This window comes from Argentina anserina, chromosome 1, assembly GCF_933775445.1.
Source record: "Argentina anserina chromosome 1, drPotAnse1.1, whole genome shotgun sequence".
In the NCBI taxonomy this organism is placed as follows: domain Eukaryota; kingdom Viridiplantae; phylum Streptophyta; class Magnoliopsida; order Rosales; family Rosaceae; genus Argentina; species Argentina anserina.
Genome location: NC_065872.1, coordinates 7,934,636 through 7,951,005, shown reverse-complemented (window position 1 = coordinate 7,951,005; position 16,370 = coordinate 7,934,636). Strand labels below are relative to the sequence as shown.

General features: G+C 38.4%; 2 protein-coding genes, 1 long non-coding RNA gene and 1 pseudogene across 3 annotated transcripts; 1 reads left to right on the top strand and 3 right to left on the bottom strand.

The window, feature by feature from the left end:
• Positions 1-285: 285 nt before the first annotated feature.
• On the bottom strand, positions 286-3,105 carry LOC126800998 (F-box protein At4g09920-like; annotated as a pseudogene).
• Positions 3,106-5,823: 2,718 nt separating this feature from the next.
• Positions 5,824-8,638, top strand: LOC126793684 (uncharacterized membrane protein At3g27390). Its single transcript, XM_050520283.1, has 9 exons — positions 5,824-5,914; positions 6,041-6,149; positions 6,252-6,447; positions 6,546-6,679; positions 6,792-7,080; positions 7,179-7,285; positions 7,409-7,583; positions 7,928-8,376; positions 8,449-8,638. Exons 1-9 carry the CDS (start codon positions 5,824-5,826, stop codon positions 8,597-8,599), a joined length of 1,701 nt encoding a protein of 566 aa, XP_050376240.1. The 3' UTR covers positions 8,600-8,638.
• A 501-nt stretch (positions 8,639-9,139) lies between these two features.
• LOC126797262 (E3 ubiquitin-protein ligase ATL4-like) lies at positions 9,140-9,996 on the bottom strand. The gene is made up of 2 exons (XM_050523919.1): positions 9,923-9,996; positions 9,140-9,806 (listed from the first exon to the last, which is right to left on the bottom strand). The coding sequence occupies exons 1-2, from the start codon at positions 9,994-9,996 to the stop codon at positions 9,140-9,142; spliced, it is 741 nt and encodes a 246-aa protein (XP_050379876.1).
• Positions 9,997-13,045: 3,049 nt separating this feature from the next.
• On the bottom strand, positions 13,046-15,788 carry LOC126790727 (uncharacterized). Its single transcript, XR_007671760.1, has 4 exons — positions 15,371-15,788; positions 15,187-15,286; positions 14,161-14,296; positions 13,046-13,509 (listed from the first exon to the last, which is right to left on the bottom strand). It is a non-coding gene; the product is annotated as an uncharacterized LOC126790727 (long non-coding RNA).
• Between the last annotated feature and the right edge of the window lie 582 nt (positions 15,789-16,370).

Below are 16,370 nucleotides of genomic sequence, written 5' to 3'. Positions count from 1 at the left end.
AAATAAATAGATAACCCAGTTTTATGTAATCACCACCATTCGGTTTTGTCCCCCAAGACCAGCTATTACTTTACTGTAAAATTGTAAATCCCATGTTCGAAACCAGAACCTGCACCATTTGGTCTTTTTGTGGGAATAACCCTAGTGGACTCCCAGAGTCCCAGTTCAGTTAGGAAGTCCTTCTGTATGTGTATTGCAAACTTATAGTCCAATTACCAATATTGCTTCTTCAACTAGAAAAAGTGATTATTCATTGTATTCAATGCGAATCTCCATCTTCTCGTTTTTGGCATTATGAAAATTCGAACAGGAGGGCAACTTGGCAAAACAGTACTATCTCCAAATAAGTATAGCATTGCAGTGAATTAAAACAATTTAATATTCAACTGCAAATTGAGATGCTACTTTCAGATTAACAATATTATATGGAAGCATTCATCAACACATATAGTATAGCAATGTTGTTTCCTGTAGTAGCTACAGGCACACAACTTCCATAGTTGGAGGCAATTTTTCTTTAAGCTGACGAGCCTGGGCTCTGGACATTTCTTCCTGCTCCAGTTCAGACTGCTTATTTAGTCTGTAAGATCTAGAACACCAACGATCAACAGAAACAAAAATAATTTTCTCCAGATTACTTGCAATTTGTGTCAAGTACTTAACAAGTTCGATCTGACGGCTATGGCCAGAGTAACAGTAGATTTCCACAACTTTCAAACAATCATGGGAGCAATTTGTGGCTCTCTTCTTGGCAAAGGGACTCTCTAAAACCCTAAATCTTAACTGATGTAACTGCACCAAAGAAAATAAATAACACATTTTTTATATGTACACTTTAACTCAAGTAAGTCAGTATATAAGGTGACCAAGAATTTCCACCTCTGATGATGAGACTCAGTATGTCATTCCAAAATTTTATCCCATGCCAGTTCACAATATGTCTTTTTTATAAAAAGAATATGCATACTGAATAATAATAAAAATAAATATAAAATAAAAGTATCATTTACAAAAATCGGATAAAATTGGAATCAAACTCATCATTTGAATCGAAGGACAATAAAATCCCCAAAGAAGAATCAACTGTAAGACAGCAAAGTTCACCCCAGTTGTTTCTCTAGTTTGTACATGCTTTTCTTTTCTTTTTCCTATGAAATGGGAAATAGGATGAACAGATGAAGTGAAATAGTATTTGTAATCTAACAAACCCATGTATTCAAGTAAAAGATAATTAGATAACTGAACCTTGCCGTTCTGTTATACCCCAGAGCCTAGACTATATTAATTACAAGATCTAAAAAATTCCAACCAAGTACTTACTCTTTATTTGTATATCAGAAAAATAAAACAATCAATAGGTTCAAGTACATAATATGTTATTTATTATACGAACCTTCAATACCAGAGTATGCAAGTGAGGTGATTGCTAGATGAAAGATGCAAGATGGAAAAGAGCAAACTTATTATATCCGTCAAAAGATAATTCCAAGTACTTGAGAGTAGGTAATGGAGGAATTACAGGATCCGATTCCAACTGGAAAAAAGAAACATCAAGTAAGGCACCAACAAAATCAAGAACAACAGGAAAGACATGTAACTTATAAATAACATGTATGCACTAACCAGATACGCAAAATGGAGTTTGAGAATCTTCAGTCGAGACAGACAACAGGAAAGGTAACTGAAGTCAATCTCGTCCTGATGTCCAGAAAGAGATACCTCAACAAGAAGCGGTAGATTCCTAAAAAGCAAGTTTTTCATGTGCCCTTCCATATCCATATCATAAGTAAATGAAACAAGGTTTGCTTCACGTATCTCTATGCTTTTAATTTGGTCACAGCTTTCTATCTCCAAGTACTTCAATGCAATAGATGGACCAACAACTCTAAGACTAACCAGTGAAGAGGAATCACACACAACAAGTCGTTCGAGAACTGGACAGTTGGAAATGAAGTACTCAAGAGTATCTTCATCCACATCAACAGCTTTAAAAACAAGAGCTTTGAGGAACTTAAAACCAATGTATTTTAGAACACAAGGGCTTAAAAGTATAAGTTTCTCTTATACCCAACACTCTGTTGCTAAATTTGTAGTAGTTACCACTCGGATACAATTTAGCAGATAAGTCCAACTCAAGAATCTGAACTCCTTTCGTCATTGCAAATTGAATCCATTTATCAATACAACTTCTAGGACCAAGATCAAAGGCAATCCTGAATCGCTCAATGTTTGGGACTCTATGTTGTTTCAACACCGTATCAACCCAATCAACATACATACTTTCTTCCAGCTTGATTTGATCATAACAGTGCCTGTGCTTGTGCTCGTGAAGTCTGACTAATAGTTTTTCGTCAACGAAGTTGAGATTGGTACAATAAGCCCACACATGATGCCACCTCCTAGAAAGAACACACGTAGCTTGAGCTTCCTTTAGGGGCAATAGAGACAACACACTAAACCAGAATCTCATCCGGCAATCCAATAATTATGTCAACCATGCCGTCTGCAACATCTTTCTTCTTTCTTTTTCTCAAGTTGTAACCACCCTATGAATCAACCCAACAGTTAATAAAAAACCACCAAAGTATCCTGTTTCCTAAATCATGACAGAAATAACGATCGAAATTTAATGATACAAAATCAAAACCAGAAAACACAATACCAAATTGAATTTCATTCCACCCAAATATATTAACAGAAGGAAAAACCATGCAAAAACCAAATACAAGGAATCAAGAAAGATGCTGCTTTGCAATAGCTTGATTCCCATAAACCCAATAACAATTTGAATTTAACGGCACCCGAATACATATATTACAGAAAGAAAAACAATGCAACATGAAGATGGTGGTTTTACCTTGCTATTTGGTTCAGCCATTGGTTCTGGAAATGGGTAAATAAGAACCAGAACCCACAAGCAGAATGAGAGCACAAGATTGAAATCAGACCACTACTACTACTACTACGCCATTTCTAGCAACCCAAGTAGCAAAGAATGAAAAACCTCACACAACAATTCCATATTTAACCAGATAAACGTTTTGTAGACAACCCATGATGACTCTACTCACTCTTCTCTGCCAAAACATAGCTGCTGTTTCGTATCTCCAGATTCCCCAACACAGTAACGCCTTCGGTTTCCCAAACTCTTTTCGAATCTGAATTTAACACGGTAAACAGCTTTGCATCTTCGAATAACCTAAGGTCCTGAGTTCGAAACGAGTAAACGACACCCTTTCATCTTTCTTTCTTCCTTTTTGGCTTTTTCTCTGTTTTCCGAGCGTCCTGGTCTTGTAAGTTGTACCCAATGACTAAAATATCGACGAGAACGGAAATATGGAGGGTCCAAAAATTAGAAATATCGAAGAAATATCGATTTTAAAAAATAATTGAGTAAATTGATGGAAATTTAAATAAAAACATGAAAATTTTGAATGAAATTTTGAGAAATGTTTATTTGATCAATCATCTACTATATTTCATAAGAAATTATTATATAACTATTAGTCTATAATGAGTTATAGTAATTTAAGGTAAAACAATCGTCGAGAATTATTAAAAATTTATTTTAATTTTTTTAATGGCTGGAAACCCAAAAGGAGGCTAGGCCATCACGCCTTATATACATACGATACATTAAATATGAAATTACATAAGTGATTTAGAACCACATAGAGGATCTATGAGGTACAAATTAGAACTTAATAATATTAATATACTTACCAACAAGGAAGAAAAGAGAATATCAACAAAGCTTCACTCACTAATATATTTGGAATTTGATGCTAATATATTTAGAACTTGAAATAGAATAGAGTTGAGTAGTGATGCAAGTGTGCAACCAAGGACTAACATCCTAATGTATTTATAGTGTTATAAAGTTTTAATTTGAAAAGTAGTTAAAAATTGAATTGTAGGTAAATAATGTGATGAAGTTAGTTGGGATTGGACATATAACCAATTTTCTTTGTTTATCAAATTTATTACACATAAAATGTCAAAATATAACACAAATTGACTTAGTAGAGTTGGCTAAGTGATTCATTTTCTATTGAGGTGAACATGGTTCGATTCCCCTCAACAACATGTTAGGTTTTATTTGAATTTTATTTGAAACATAGAATGAAATATATATTAAAAATAGCCATATAGAATAATAACTATGCTTGGTAGAGTTGGCTACACATCTTTGCTTGCAAATGAATGACCATGGTTCGATTCCAATTTCTGGTGGCGACACGTGGCGGAATGAGTGATTATATCGCGGATATATTCAAAATACTGTGATATATCGTGGAAATTTCCAAAATATCGACCGAAATTACAATAGTATGTGAATGACACATGGCGTAAGGAGTGATTATATCGCGGATGTATCCAAAATATCGATAATATCGCGATATATCGTGGAAATTTCCAAAATATCGACTGAAATTACAATAGTATGTGAATGATATATCTCTACTCCGAAAAATCGAACGATTTTCGATTTTTTAGTCCATAACTCTTAAAAATAATAATAATAAAAAGGGTCTTGTAATTTGTAAGCTGTAAACATTAAACATTTCGTCATAATTTTGCTTCATTCATGTTGATCTTCTTGTTTTTCAAGTCTTGTAGGCTGTAGCATATGTGTTATGCATGTTAATGCATGTTAGACTTCTTTTCAAATCTAAACTCTAAGGGACACACCCTCCATTGATCTTCTTCTTCTTCATGTTAATATGTTTCATGCACTTTGTTTAAGATGGGTTGATAAGAATGTCAATAACTTATTTAAAGAACTTGTATACATTAAAAGGATAGTTATATAGACATATATATGCCGATAGGCCATCCTTGAAAAAAATAGACATAGGGTTAGTGACCAAAACCAAGAACGGATGCTTCTTCCGATTATTGAATCAAGCTAAATTTCATTTTATCGAAACCAAGTCCAAGGACATCAAATGCCTTTTCACTTGCGATTACTTGTTTATTCCTCAACATGCATATAATCAAGCACGAAATGAAGTGGGTGCATGCGCATGCATGCATACATAGCAGTCATGGAAATCTATAATGTATAATAATAATAATAATGTATCTATAGCAGCATAAACGATGGAATTATGTCCAAGGGGCAAGCAGCTTGCTAGTTGCCTAGTTCTAAGTAGATTGTCTTCCACGCTGCATAAACATTAGTATTCTGAGCAATGGAATAAGGGATTGTAAATTATATATTGCTTGCTTCAATAATGAAAGTGAAAGGATGATGTATGTGATGAGGGTTTAATTTGCATTGACAATATTTGTCCCACAACCAAGTCCAACTTCAAATCTCTGTTCAGGGTATGAGTTCAAATTGTCTTTCTCCTACGGTAATTTCTTCAATCTTGAATAAAACTAGCAATTTAATTCGAATTTCATAATTTGTAACTTGTAAATATGTGCTTCCCTATAGAACTCACTCAATGGTGTCAATGCCCGATAGAAGCGAAAATATGAGAGTGGCATTAGTACCATTGTCACGGAATATATGAGCTTCATGATAGCTCATACATAACTCCATATATGACAACTTTAATTTGAGTCATATCTTTTTGTTCCTAATATGTTGGATTGATTGATTTTGGTTGGAACATAGGTATTCTTGTACACTTCTCCCTCTCATTCTTTGTCTTCTTCTTGCCGCACACGTCTCCCTATCTGACACTTGGTAATATTATAACTATCTATGTGTTATTGGCCTTTTCCTTATAGAGAATAAAAATCTGTAATCGTATTGCAGAAGCTGTTTATATATATAACTTCTGTAAGCAAGGTGGCCTTCTTGTAGCTGCTATGGAGTTGTCACAAACTTGGAGCCCTGGGCTGAAAGGTCTCTACGTGGTGTTTGCTTTCTGCTCTGCTCTCTTTCTGGGTTTTCTCAAAGGTGATCCTTGTGTTCTGTTCCAGATTGGGTTTGGTTATTGGACTAATTACATGTTCTTCTAAGCTTCAGAGGAATATTTGATGGTGGGTTTTTGGAGTTTTCAATGAATTTTGATCATTGTTGCAGCTGTTATTGTTGGTCCTGTTTCTGCTCTAATACTGATTGTAGGGAACGTGGGAATCATTGTGGGATTGTTTCCTGCACATATTGCCTGGACAATCTATACTCTTGTAAAGTGAGTATTTTCGCCAAAATGACTTCCCCTTTAAACTCTTTTAGTATGTCAACTCTTGCATGTTTGTATTTAAATATATACAAATGTTTTTGGCAATCGCAGGATTGATCGATTTGATATACCACTTAAAGTTGCAATCTTGTTTGGCTTGCCTGCTCTACTTGGTATCTGGTTGGGTTTGAGCGTAGCTGGGAGTGTTCTTGTGGGCGTGGGCTATGGGTTCTTCACTCCTTGGGTTTCTACCTTTGAGGCTTTCAGGCATGGAAATGAGTTGAACAAGTTCAAACATTGTGTTGTGGTAAAGTCTTAAATTTGGTTCTCTCTTTGTTTCGTTTGTTTCGGTATCTGATTTAGTAATATTATCACTCACTGTGCTTCCTTAATTAATACACATAGGATGGAACTTGGGGAACTGTTGAAGGAAGCTGCACTGTAGTTAGAGACTTTGCAGACTTGTGTTACCATTCGTATCCACTCTACTTGAAGGAGTTGCGCGAATCCCCTGCTTCAGAAGAAGTTCGAACTTTAAGGTAATCGTCTTTGTATTAGTACTCTGGTGATGCATGCTGGAGAAAATGACTAGAGTAGAGACTTATGTAATCTCAGATAGGCTAAGTGGTTTTCTTAGGAGTTGTCTTGTAGGCTGATTCATATACCAGCATGTATACTAGTTGGTGTTTTGGGGCTAATGGTGGAGATTCCTCTTTACACTGCAATTGCTGTTGTGAAGAGTCCATATATGCTGTTTAAGGGCTGGTATCGACTGATCCACGATATGATTAGTCGAGAAGGACCATTTCTTGAAGTAGCTTGCATCCCAATTGCTGGTTTGACAATCCTTATGTGGCCAATTGTGGTTGTTGGAAGCATCATACTGACAGTTGTCTCCAGTATTTTTGTTGGATTATATGCAGCAGTTGTAGTATATCAGGTTTGCTAGCTCTTAGCATACTATGACCTTGTTTTGCTCTCTCTTTTGCCTTCCACGATTACTGAAATGATGTATTCTCTAACAATTGATGAATGAAGGAAAGATCTTTCAAGAGAGGTGTGACCTACGTGATCGCAATGGTTGCTGAGTTTGATGAGTACACAAATGACTGGTTATATCTTCCAGAGGGCACAATCTTTCCGAAGTCAGTAAATTTTACTTCATTATAAAAGCTAATGCTGTTGGGAAAGCAATGCTATAGCTCGCTAGATTTGGTGCCTTTTCCTTTGTTAATATTAACAGTATCGATCACATTTTGCGCAGCCAGGCCCCAATATCGAAAAAGAGCTGTCTCTCAATTATCAGAGCTTTCTGTCCGAGGAAGGCAAGCGGCTGAAGGTAAGCTCAGTTCTGCTACGATGGAGGCACCTGCAATGCATATGCCAAGTTTGGCCAATTCCAGATCAGTCAAGGAATCTATACATGAAGTAAAAATGGTGCAGGTATGCTTTGAAAGTTCAATTCTCCTTCATAGTCAACAGTCAACACAGGTTATGAAGCTCAAATGCACACATTTACCTCCTTGTTATCGATCAATAGTTTCTAGAATAGTCATATTATTAAGTCCCTCTGATATCTAATCAGATTCCCAAGTTTTGGTTCAACTAGCTCCTTGATTCATGCTTAACTGATATCAATATATATGTTGAAATAAAAAACTTTGACAAGATCGGTCAATCATGATCAGACGTCAAATTATGCAAAATAATGTTAATTTTTCATCCGAATGTTATGCGAAAAGTGATTAGAAGCGCTCCCACTTCTTTTACTCGATCAAATGCAACAGATATGGGGACATATGATGAGATCCTGTGAACTGAGGGGTAAGCAACTGTTGGATGAGGAAGCAATAACCCCGAGTGATCTCTATGAATGGTTGAAATCCGAGAAGAGCAATGAAGGGTCCATTATTAGTGTTGGCTTGCCTAGTTATTCGTTCCTGCACACAATTCTCTGCTCCATCAGATCAAACTCACCCGGTTTGCTGCTGCTTGATGATGTTGAGGTTACCTATTTGAACAGACCACATGACAAACTGACGGACTGGTTCTTCAATCCTATAATGGTCCTGAAGGAACAGGTCAAGGTCATAAAATTGGAAGAGGGCGAGGTGAGATTTCTGGAGAAAGTACTACTTTTCGGAAGCATCAGACAGCGCATGGAGGCTTGGGATAATGCAAGTTTAGTACCTCAAGATGTTCTAAGAGCTGCTCAAGTCCAAGGCATTAGTAGAAGGTATGAAGTTTTGCTTGTATCCTTTTTGTGATTCTTCACTTTCATGTTTTGAATTGGTGAATGCATTTGTAGGATGACTGGGATGATGAAAGGTGTCTCGAAACTTCCCACTTATAGGAGGAGATTTCACCAAGTTGTGAAGAACTTGATCACATATTCCATACAGAAAGAGGCTACCATTCCACCCGGCTCCATTGAATCTACCTCCATTGAAGATGTTTAGCACGAAGCTGAACTTGTTTTCTGTAATGTAGCTTTCTTCTTTACAGTACCATATGGAACTTCATTGCAATTAAATTCCCAGGTACTGTATCTTAGCTTGTTAATTAAAATATCACTAGTTTGTTTAGCAAAAACAAGATGGTCCTGCACAGTTGGGAATGAAAGGCATTCAATCAAATACACAACATGATTCACCGGAAGACTAAGTACTATGTAATATTGCAGAACAGAATCGCTATCCAACTCGATCTCTACCGATTACAAGATGTCACTCCATTGATTCATCAACTCGGATCACGAACAATACTAGAGCTTTGATCTAACTTAACGTTTTTACTGATTTTTACGAAGCTACAGCTACTTAGTGAACAATAATAGAGAGCTAATCACACAGTCGCATTTTCACAATCCTCAATAATTCCTACGTATTGTTTTTGTTTTTTGGATAGACCTACGTATTTACTTTTCATTTTCCCTTCACTTCTCAGTTGTCTAAACGCACGTCGTAGTGAAGTGGAAACGACCAGTCGTTTGACTCAAATCAGGACAGCCACCGTGAAAGTGCCTCAAATACCGCCGACAAATCCGTCCACCGACGGCTGCTACCTGTAAAAACCATGCCGTGGCCACCCTGATACTCCGACGTGTCCGCCGACGGAGCTTGGCCATCGATTACGACGGCAACGTTCTCCCCCTCCTCTCCGCCGTCGGGAACCGGCAACATCAGAAGCTCCCACTCCTGATCCACAATGTACTCCAACTCGCCTCCGCTAAGCGAGTGGACTCGCGAGCTCGAAAACGCCGCCGTGTCAGGCCGCCGTCCGCGGCTGACGTTGCCGATCTCCAGCCGGAAGCTTCCGCCGGAGGCGGTAGCGCGGAAGAGGTCCGAGTCGGACCGGAAAATCTCGGCGCGGCAAATCGGACAGATCCGCGACTCGCCGGCGAGCCAGGTGTCGATGCACTCGACGTGGAAGGCGTGTAGGCAGAGCGGGAGGAGGCGGAGGTCGTCGTCCGGCTCGAACTCCGATAGGCAGATCGCGCAGTCTCCGGTGACGGTGACGGAGCCGGGGCGAGTCAAGTCGGAGAACTTGAACCGCGGGAGGGGGAGGCCGGCGGAGGAGGAGGGAGGTGCGGGAGAGACTTGCCGGCGGCGAGAGCTTGAGCTGTGGAGGGGCGCCGCGGCGGAGTGAGGGAGAGGATGTAGTCGGAGGCCGGCGGAGGACGGCGGAGGACGGCGGAGGAGGAGGAAGCGTCGGGAGAGATTTGCCGGCGGAGAGAGTTTGAAGTCTGGAGAGGCAGTGGTGATGGGAGGCGGTGGCGGTGGCGGATGTAGTAGTAGAGGAGCAGAGCGGCGACTAGGATGAAGAGGATGAGGAGCACAATCGCCTCCAATGACATGGTTTGTGGCGGTGGTTAGGGTTTGGGTTTATGACCGCGATTTTGAGATTTGAATTTTTTGGCAGGGTCTGAGCTTTATATAGTGGCGAAAGGAAAGAGACCAAGTTTGGAAGAGGGAAAGTTGAAGCGGGGGCTCTGTAGCTTTCAGCACGTGTGAGGGAAATGGCTCGCACGTGCGGCAAAGCCATGGAAATGTTCATCATCGCCGAAAAGAGGAGCCGCCCCGGCTACCCCTCCGGAGTCTGGACACGTGGCGCCGCGAGATGGTGGGATAACGGTTGACCTGGCCGGTGAGCTCACTCTCTTACTCAATTGTTGTTTTGATTGATGCTGTGTTCTGTAAATATGAGTCTGACCTTACTTTGATTCAGATTGATAAGATGGATGAGTTGGAGAGTTAGCAACTTGGCTATCGTTGACATTGTAGAAGGTTGTTTGGTATTAGATTGTAAGGATGGCATACCCAGCTTAATTGGGTGATTTTCAAACCCCTGAGGTAGTGTTAAAAATGTGTAAATCCAGCAGAATTGCTGTGAGTTAGATTGTAGGAGGAGCTTGAATGATACATTGTTTATTAGTATTTTATGTAGAATGAGTTCCATATCTCAGTTTCAAGTATAGGTTATTATTCAGCAAATTAGAATAATGTGTAGAATAGTGGAGTTATTTGGAAACTGTTGGCAGAACCAAATGAGACTTGTGTGTCTGTGTGTGCTCTGGATTGTGGTCGATGTGAAAAGATTTGCATTGGCTAGTGGCAACGGGTTCCCGTTGTTATGGACTAATTTCCTTTCTTTGACTATGTTATAGCAGATGGGATCATATGATTCATTATTTCATACCATTCAATTTGGATTCTGGAATGAACTTGCTTATCAGTTTGGATCTAATGTCAAATTTCATGACCCCTTTGATAAATAAACTTGTCTATCAGTTGGTATCTAATGACCATTTAGTCTTGAATTAACTTTGCTTATCAGTTAGGATCTAATGTCACTGTTTTTCCTATGCGTATTTCACTCCATCCTGCATAGTGGAATTTGCTTCTGTACACGATCTGGTAGAATCAGAATCAGAAGCAGAAGCAGGGTTAAGTAACTTTACAGGATTTGATTCATACTATAGTGATGTATATGATGGAGAGCCTATATGTAATCTCACTTATTCTCACATCAGATGAGTTTCCTGTGGGTTGATTTTTGTCCCATCATGGAGTATAGTTGCTGTAAAGGGGCTAATGGTGGATATTCCCCTGTACTCTGTCATTGCTTTGGTGAAGACTGAAGAGTCCTTCTGGCTAAGGGATGGTATCGACTGATTTTCTATCACATGGATTGACAAGGTCCATTGCTTGAAGAGGCTGATTATCGGGTTAGCTAATTCAAATATATACCGCCTTTTTTACTCTTTATCCCTGTTTTCGTTTTAATGATAACTGAAACTTTGCTTGTTTCAATCATTTGTAGATGAAGGGGGATCAGTCAAGAGAGGCGTGCCCTATGTTATTGCAATGGTTGCGGAGTTTGCTCCATAGACAAAACGGCTGCCTATATCTTAGAGAGGCGCCAATTTCCGGAAAGAAACATATCTGAAGTCTCACCCATCATGGCTTTCTGTCCCAGAAATGCAGGCGGCTAGATCGGGGTGAACTCACAGTTCTGCAGATATGGATGCACCTCAGTGACCTCAGTGCTTATGCCAATTCAAGATCAGTTAGAGAAGATATGGACTGAAAACAGTACGTGTATGTTTCGTAAGAGGCAGAAGTTTCTTCATCGAGAAAATCCATTACTAATGCCAAAACATTCTCACTCAATTCCACATGTTTACCTCGAATATGCTTAGCAGTGTGCAGAAGGTTTGAAGTGTTTGAAAAGCTTCTGCATAAGTGTACTGTTGATTTGGTAGGAATCCACTATAGCACTCGGTTATACTGAATTGCTAATGCATGTAAAAAAGAAAAGGCCCTATAAGGAATACTTATGTTTTGAACAGGCGAATGTATTTTTGTAGGATGAATAGAACTCTCAGAAAATTCCATACGGAAGGAAGAGATTCAGCTAGCCTAGTTTTGATGGCCGTAATATTAGATATTCCGTGCAAAAAGAGAGTGCCATGCATCACATCCAGTTCCATTGAATCGACATCATTAGATGATGTATAACTACGTATCAAAAATTCCGAATAGTATTACAAATTTCTAACTTAATTTTCAGGAGTCACAAGTGCCATAGATGCTCCAACAAAAAAGAACTAAAATATGACACCCACCTATTCAGATTTTCATTATTTATATTCCCTGTAATAAAGCGAGAACAAGCAATACTGCTTAGAAATCTCAGTGGAAAGAAAATTTGTTTTCATCCAATATATCTAGTCTCATGAAGTTAATGAGTGGTGTTCATGAAACAAAAGCTAGTTGGAACGCTACGGTATTATACCGGGAGAAGACGTTTATGCATCCAGCTCATGCATTTAGCAAAGTTCATCTATGCATTAAGACTTGAGAGCTTCATCCAAACAATCAGAAAAACTTAACGGAAATATGGCATGAAAACTATGAAGCTGGCTACAAAAGTGAAATTGTGAAAGTATGAAACCATCTGAAGTGTCTGCCTTCGGCGGTCGGCCCAGAAGTGAAAAGCATAACAGAAGTTCAGGTAAAGTATAAATCCATTTGTGTTTTCTTTAGAAACGCCTCGTCATTCTTTCCCCTTGGTCGGCGTAAATTTGTTTTCCGGTAGTGAGATAGTGATGCATTATGTCATAAGTATGGATAAGAACTAGAGCTAGCACCTATCCAAATAAATAGTGCCCACATTTTCCCACAGGAAATAACAAAGACAGTGCTTCAGATAGTAAATACAACTCAGAATTATGACACCTTATATATCATCGATCCTATTTAGACATTCTAATACTTTCCGGCACCCATTCACCTAAATCAAGTAATCAAAAATCTCATCCCCATCCAATAACCAGTACGGTATATGCTATATGCACATTCTGTTCTGATTATAAAACCAAAGATGAAAAATAATAGTTACGTCACTGAATTTTATTTTCCAGAAAACAGATTTTGTTAATTACTTATACTAATCAGTCAATTAAGTACGATTGTGAGACAAATTATTCTCCAAAATGGTTGGAGAGAAAAAGTACAACGCGTAAGGTCATGGACAACAACATTTTCTAGAAGATATGGAAAGATACTCATGGTAGCTCTTGGAATAACAGACAAACATCCTCAATTCTGGGTTTCACATGAACCTTGCTTTTGCACAGTAATTCTTCTCGATCAAGCTGTTCTTGCATGTTTCAGATATGCCACGAATTTGTTGCAACAAGGTGACACACAGTATTGCTCACTTCATCTAGAGCCTCTTTAAAGATTATGACGAACAACCACCACTACTACAAAGTTCCCCAATGCACACTGATGCAAATCAGTATCTATTGGGGGTAAATGGGAGCAATACATACTGATATCAGCGTGTAATCTCATTAGCAACCCTGCAGCCACTAATAAATTATCAGTGCCCTATGTAAGAGGTGCTAATGGGGTATTACACTAATAATTTTACAGTGGCATGCTTTAACCATAACAGGTTCCATCAAAAACAGTGCCTAGCCACTAACATCAGTGTGATTGTGCTTCAAAAATGACACTGTCATCATTGGCAAAGTAACAATGATTTATTTTTAAAAAAAAGGTGCCAATAGGCACCTCTCTAAATTCTTACAGTGTTATACAATACAACCAGAATCTAAAACAATAACAAATATACATAACCCTCAAAATCTAAACATAAGAAATGAAGAAATGATAAAACTCTTCCCAGGTCTCCAGCTGTCTTTGAAACACCACTTTTCTTAGATAATTAAATTATATTGCAAATGATATTTGTTAAAAATTCAGCATGCAATCATGAACGTGGTACAAGTATGACCATTTCATTAACACACAACTTTCAAACAGATATGCTAAAAGCAAGGGAAATTCTCTAGTTTTACATATAACACTTGCCTATAAAATCTAAGTGGGATCAAGTGGCTATACACAATCTCAGTTTCTACTATATCATTGATCGTGTTTATTACAAGGTTTGTTCCACAGACCTGATCAATAGTTTCTATGGAAACAAAAGGCAGCACTTTACTTACCAGCAGGTGGATACACATAAAAGCTGGTCTAGCAGAGCATAGAGACTTCCTGAATTCCATAAAAGAGATAATGCTAGAGAACATCAATGAGTGAGGGCACCAGATTCTATTCAACCCTCTCCCATGAAGATGCGACCTACACGTTGGTATACAGTAGATGCTGATTAGACGATACTGTAACTAACAAGATTGCTCATTTGTTTCCTCCCTTAACATACTTGAGTAGTTTTAATTTTTAAACCTACAACATATCTAAAGAAATAATTTTGCCCCACAACTTGCCTGATTATAAGCAAGCATTATAGACATGGCACCTCTCATTAGACCACCCCACCATATAATTATCACCTACAGTAAGATTGCAAGTCAAAAATATAATAGCAACAATACAAACAGAACAGATGTCCTAATCAGTTAGTACTCCCTTGACAGTGAGGACAGAACTGATACTGTTCTAGCATGTTGATGAGGACATACCATGTCCACACATGTTGCTCCCGTACTGATAGAATAAGCAAATTACAAACAACCACAACATGCAACATGATCAAAATTGATTCTCAGATTGAAGCTGACTCTGAAATTCATCATCTTTAAGTGAAAAACATAGTCAGTTAGTTTAGCAAAGCAACTGTCATAAATCAGGTGACAACTGACAACAAACAAGCAAATTTCTAAATGGCTGTCCAGGGAAAACCAAACTTAGGGTAGGAATTGTACCATGAATTTGAAATTGACTAGATGTCATGTCTTTTATTCATGCAAACACCAAGTCAATCAACTTTCAAATAACAGCAACTCGATTCCAATTCTAGTGTGAGTACGATGACATAAATTAAGAAAAGATGTAAATATAGAAAATTCATATAGAGGGAACATGCAGGATCACAATTGCTAGTAAACAAGAAGCATTACAAGTTTGTATGTATATGTCAACGAAAGTATTCTATTTCAAACTTTGACAAGAATAAAGATAACTAAAATCAACAAAAGATGATATAAAAGAGAACTGAAGTTTATTGTTACCTAAGTAGCCTTGACCATAGCCGATTCTTCATGTAAGTGCTCCCTTGGTGGTAAAAACCAGGAGCTCCTTCACTACATCTCCTTGGTGCTAGGCTCGTACCTACAATACACCAGCTTAATTAAGCACCTCAATGAAATACCCAAATCCTAATTTGAGACATGGAACATAATATATCAGAATCACCATTTGGGAGACCGATCTTTCGTCCCAGCCTGAACTTATTTGCTACAAGAGATCCATTTGCGTGACCCCATTCGAGAGATAAAGGAGGAGAGAAGAGAGAGGAGAATAGATATAGGTATTGACGAAATAGTAATAAGCTGATCGAAAGCTAAAATTACGACGGAGGGATCTCCAGTACGGAAACCCTATTTCTAATTTCATAGCCATGACCTCTCTCTTGCTAACTGATTGCTGCGAGAGTGAGAGAAAGAGATGATCAAGGGACTTGTTTTATTGAAAACGCAAGAGAGCTTTTTGGTTCCGGCGGCCGCTGTGTTGGCTGCTCTGGAGCAGGCAACCGATCTAGAAGACAACAAGATCTGAAGTTTGAACTGTACGGGGAGAGAGAAATCTGGATTGGGTTCAACTGTTGTCGAGGGTTCAAGGATCGGGTGTTGCTGGGGCTCGTCAACGGGCAGCCCGGTCCGGCCCATGAGTGGCGAGTTCCAGCCGGGTCTTATTATATATAAATAAATGACGGGTCGGACCGGATATTTTCACAAATATAAAGATTTAACCTCGTTCATCTAAAGTTAGTTTTTGCGGGCCGAATATTACAGACTTATATTAGAAAAAAAAACATAATACTCTTATTTAAGGGATTGGAACAATAAAAGAATTATTATAAAACATTCTAAATATGGTCACTAAATATATATACTGATTGCATCGGATGATGTCAATCGATTTCGAGAAGTTTCCTTCATATAGTCACTTCATAATGCGATAGTTTTATTATAAACCTAATATAAAAGTTATGATACATTAGTAGACACTTCGGCGATCGACGACTCCAGTTCGAAATATGGTCAATCGACACCAGCAGATATGATCGGTATATATATTTAGGGAACCTGTAAAAATTTCATCCGTTTTGGACATGGTTTGACCGTCCGTACCTACGGTCAACAAAAAAAGATGTTTTGACATATTAAAACTCATATTGACTAGGGTTTTGCCA

Bases quoted from the DNA above. Each gene is read 5' to 3' on its own strand.
- LOC126793684 (XM_050520283.1), top strand. From the start codon at position 5,824: ATGGAGTTGTCACAAACTTGGAGCCCTGGGCTGAAAGGTCTCTACGTG. The intron at 7,081-7,178 runs GTTTGCTAGCTC...TGATGAATGAAG, and splicing joins CAGCAGTTGTAGTATATCAG to GAAAGATCTTTCAAGAGAGG. The intron at 7,286-7,408 runs GTCAGTAAATTT...TTGCGCAGCCAG, and splicing joins GAGGGCACAATCTTTCCGAA to GCCCCAATATCGAAAAAGAG.
- LOC126797262 (XM_050523919.1), bottom strand. From the start codon at position 9,996: ATGTCATTGGAGGCGATTGTGCTCCTCATCCTCTTCATCCTAGTCGCC. The intron at 9,807-9,922 runs CCACCGCCACCG...CTCCGCCGGCCT, and splicing joins CTCCTCTACTACTACATCCG to CCGACTACATCCTCTCCCTC.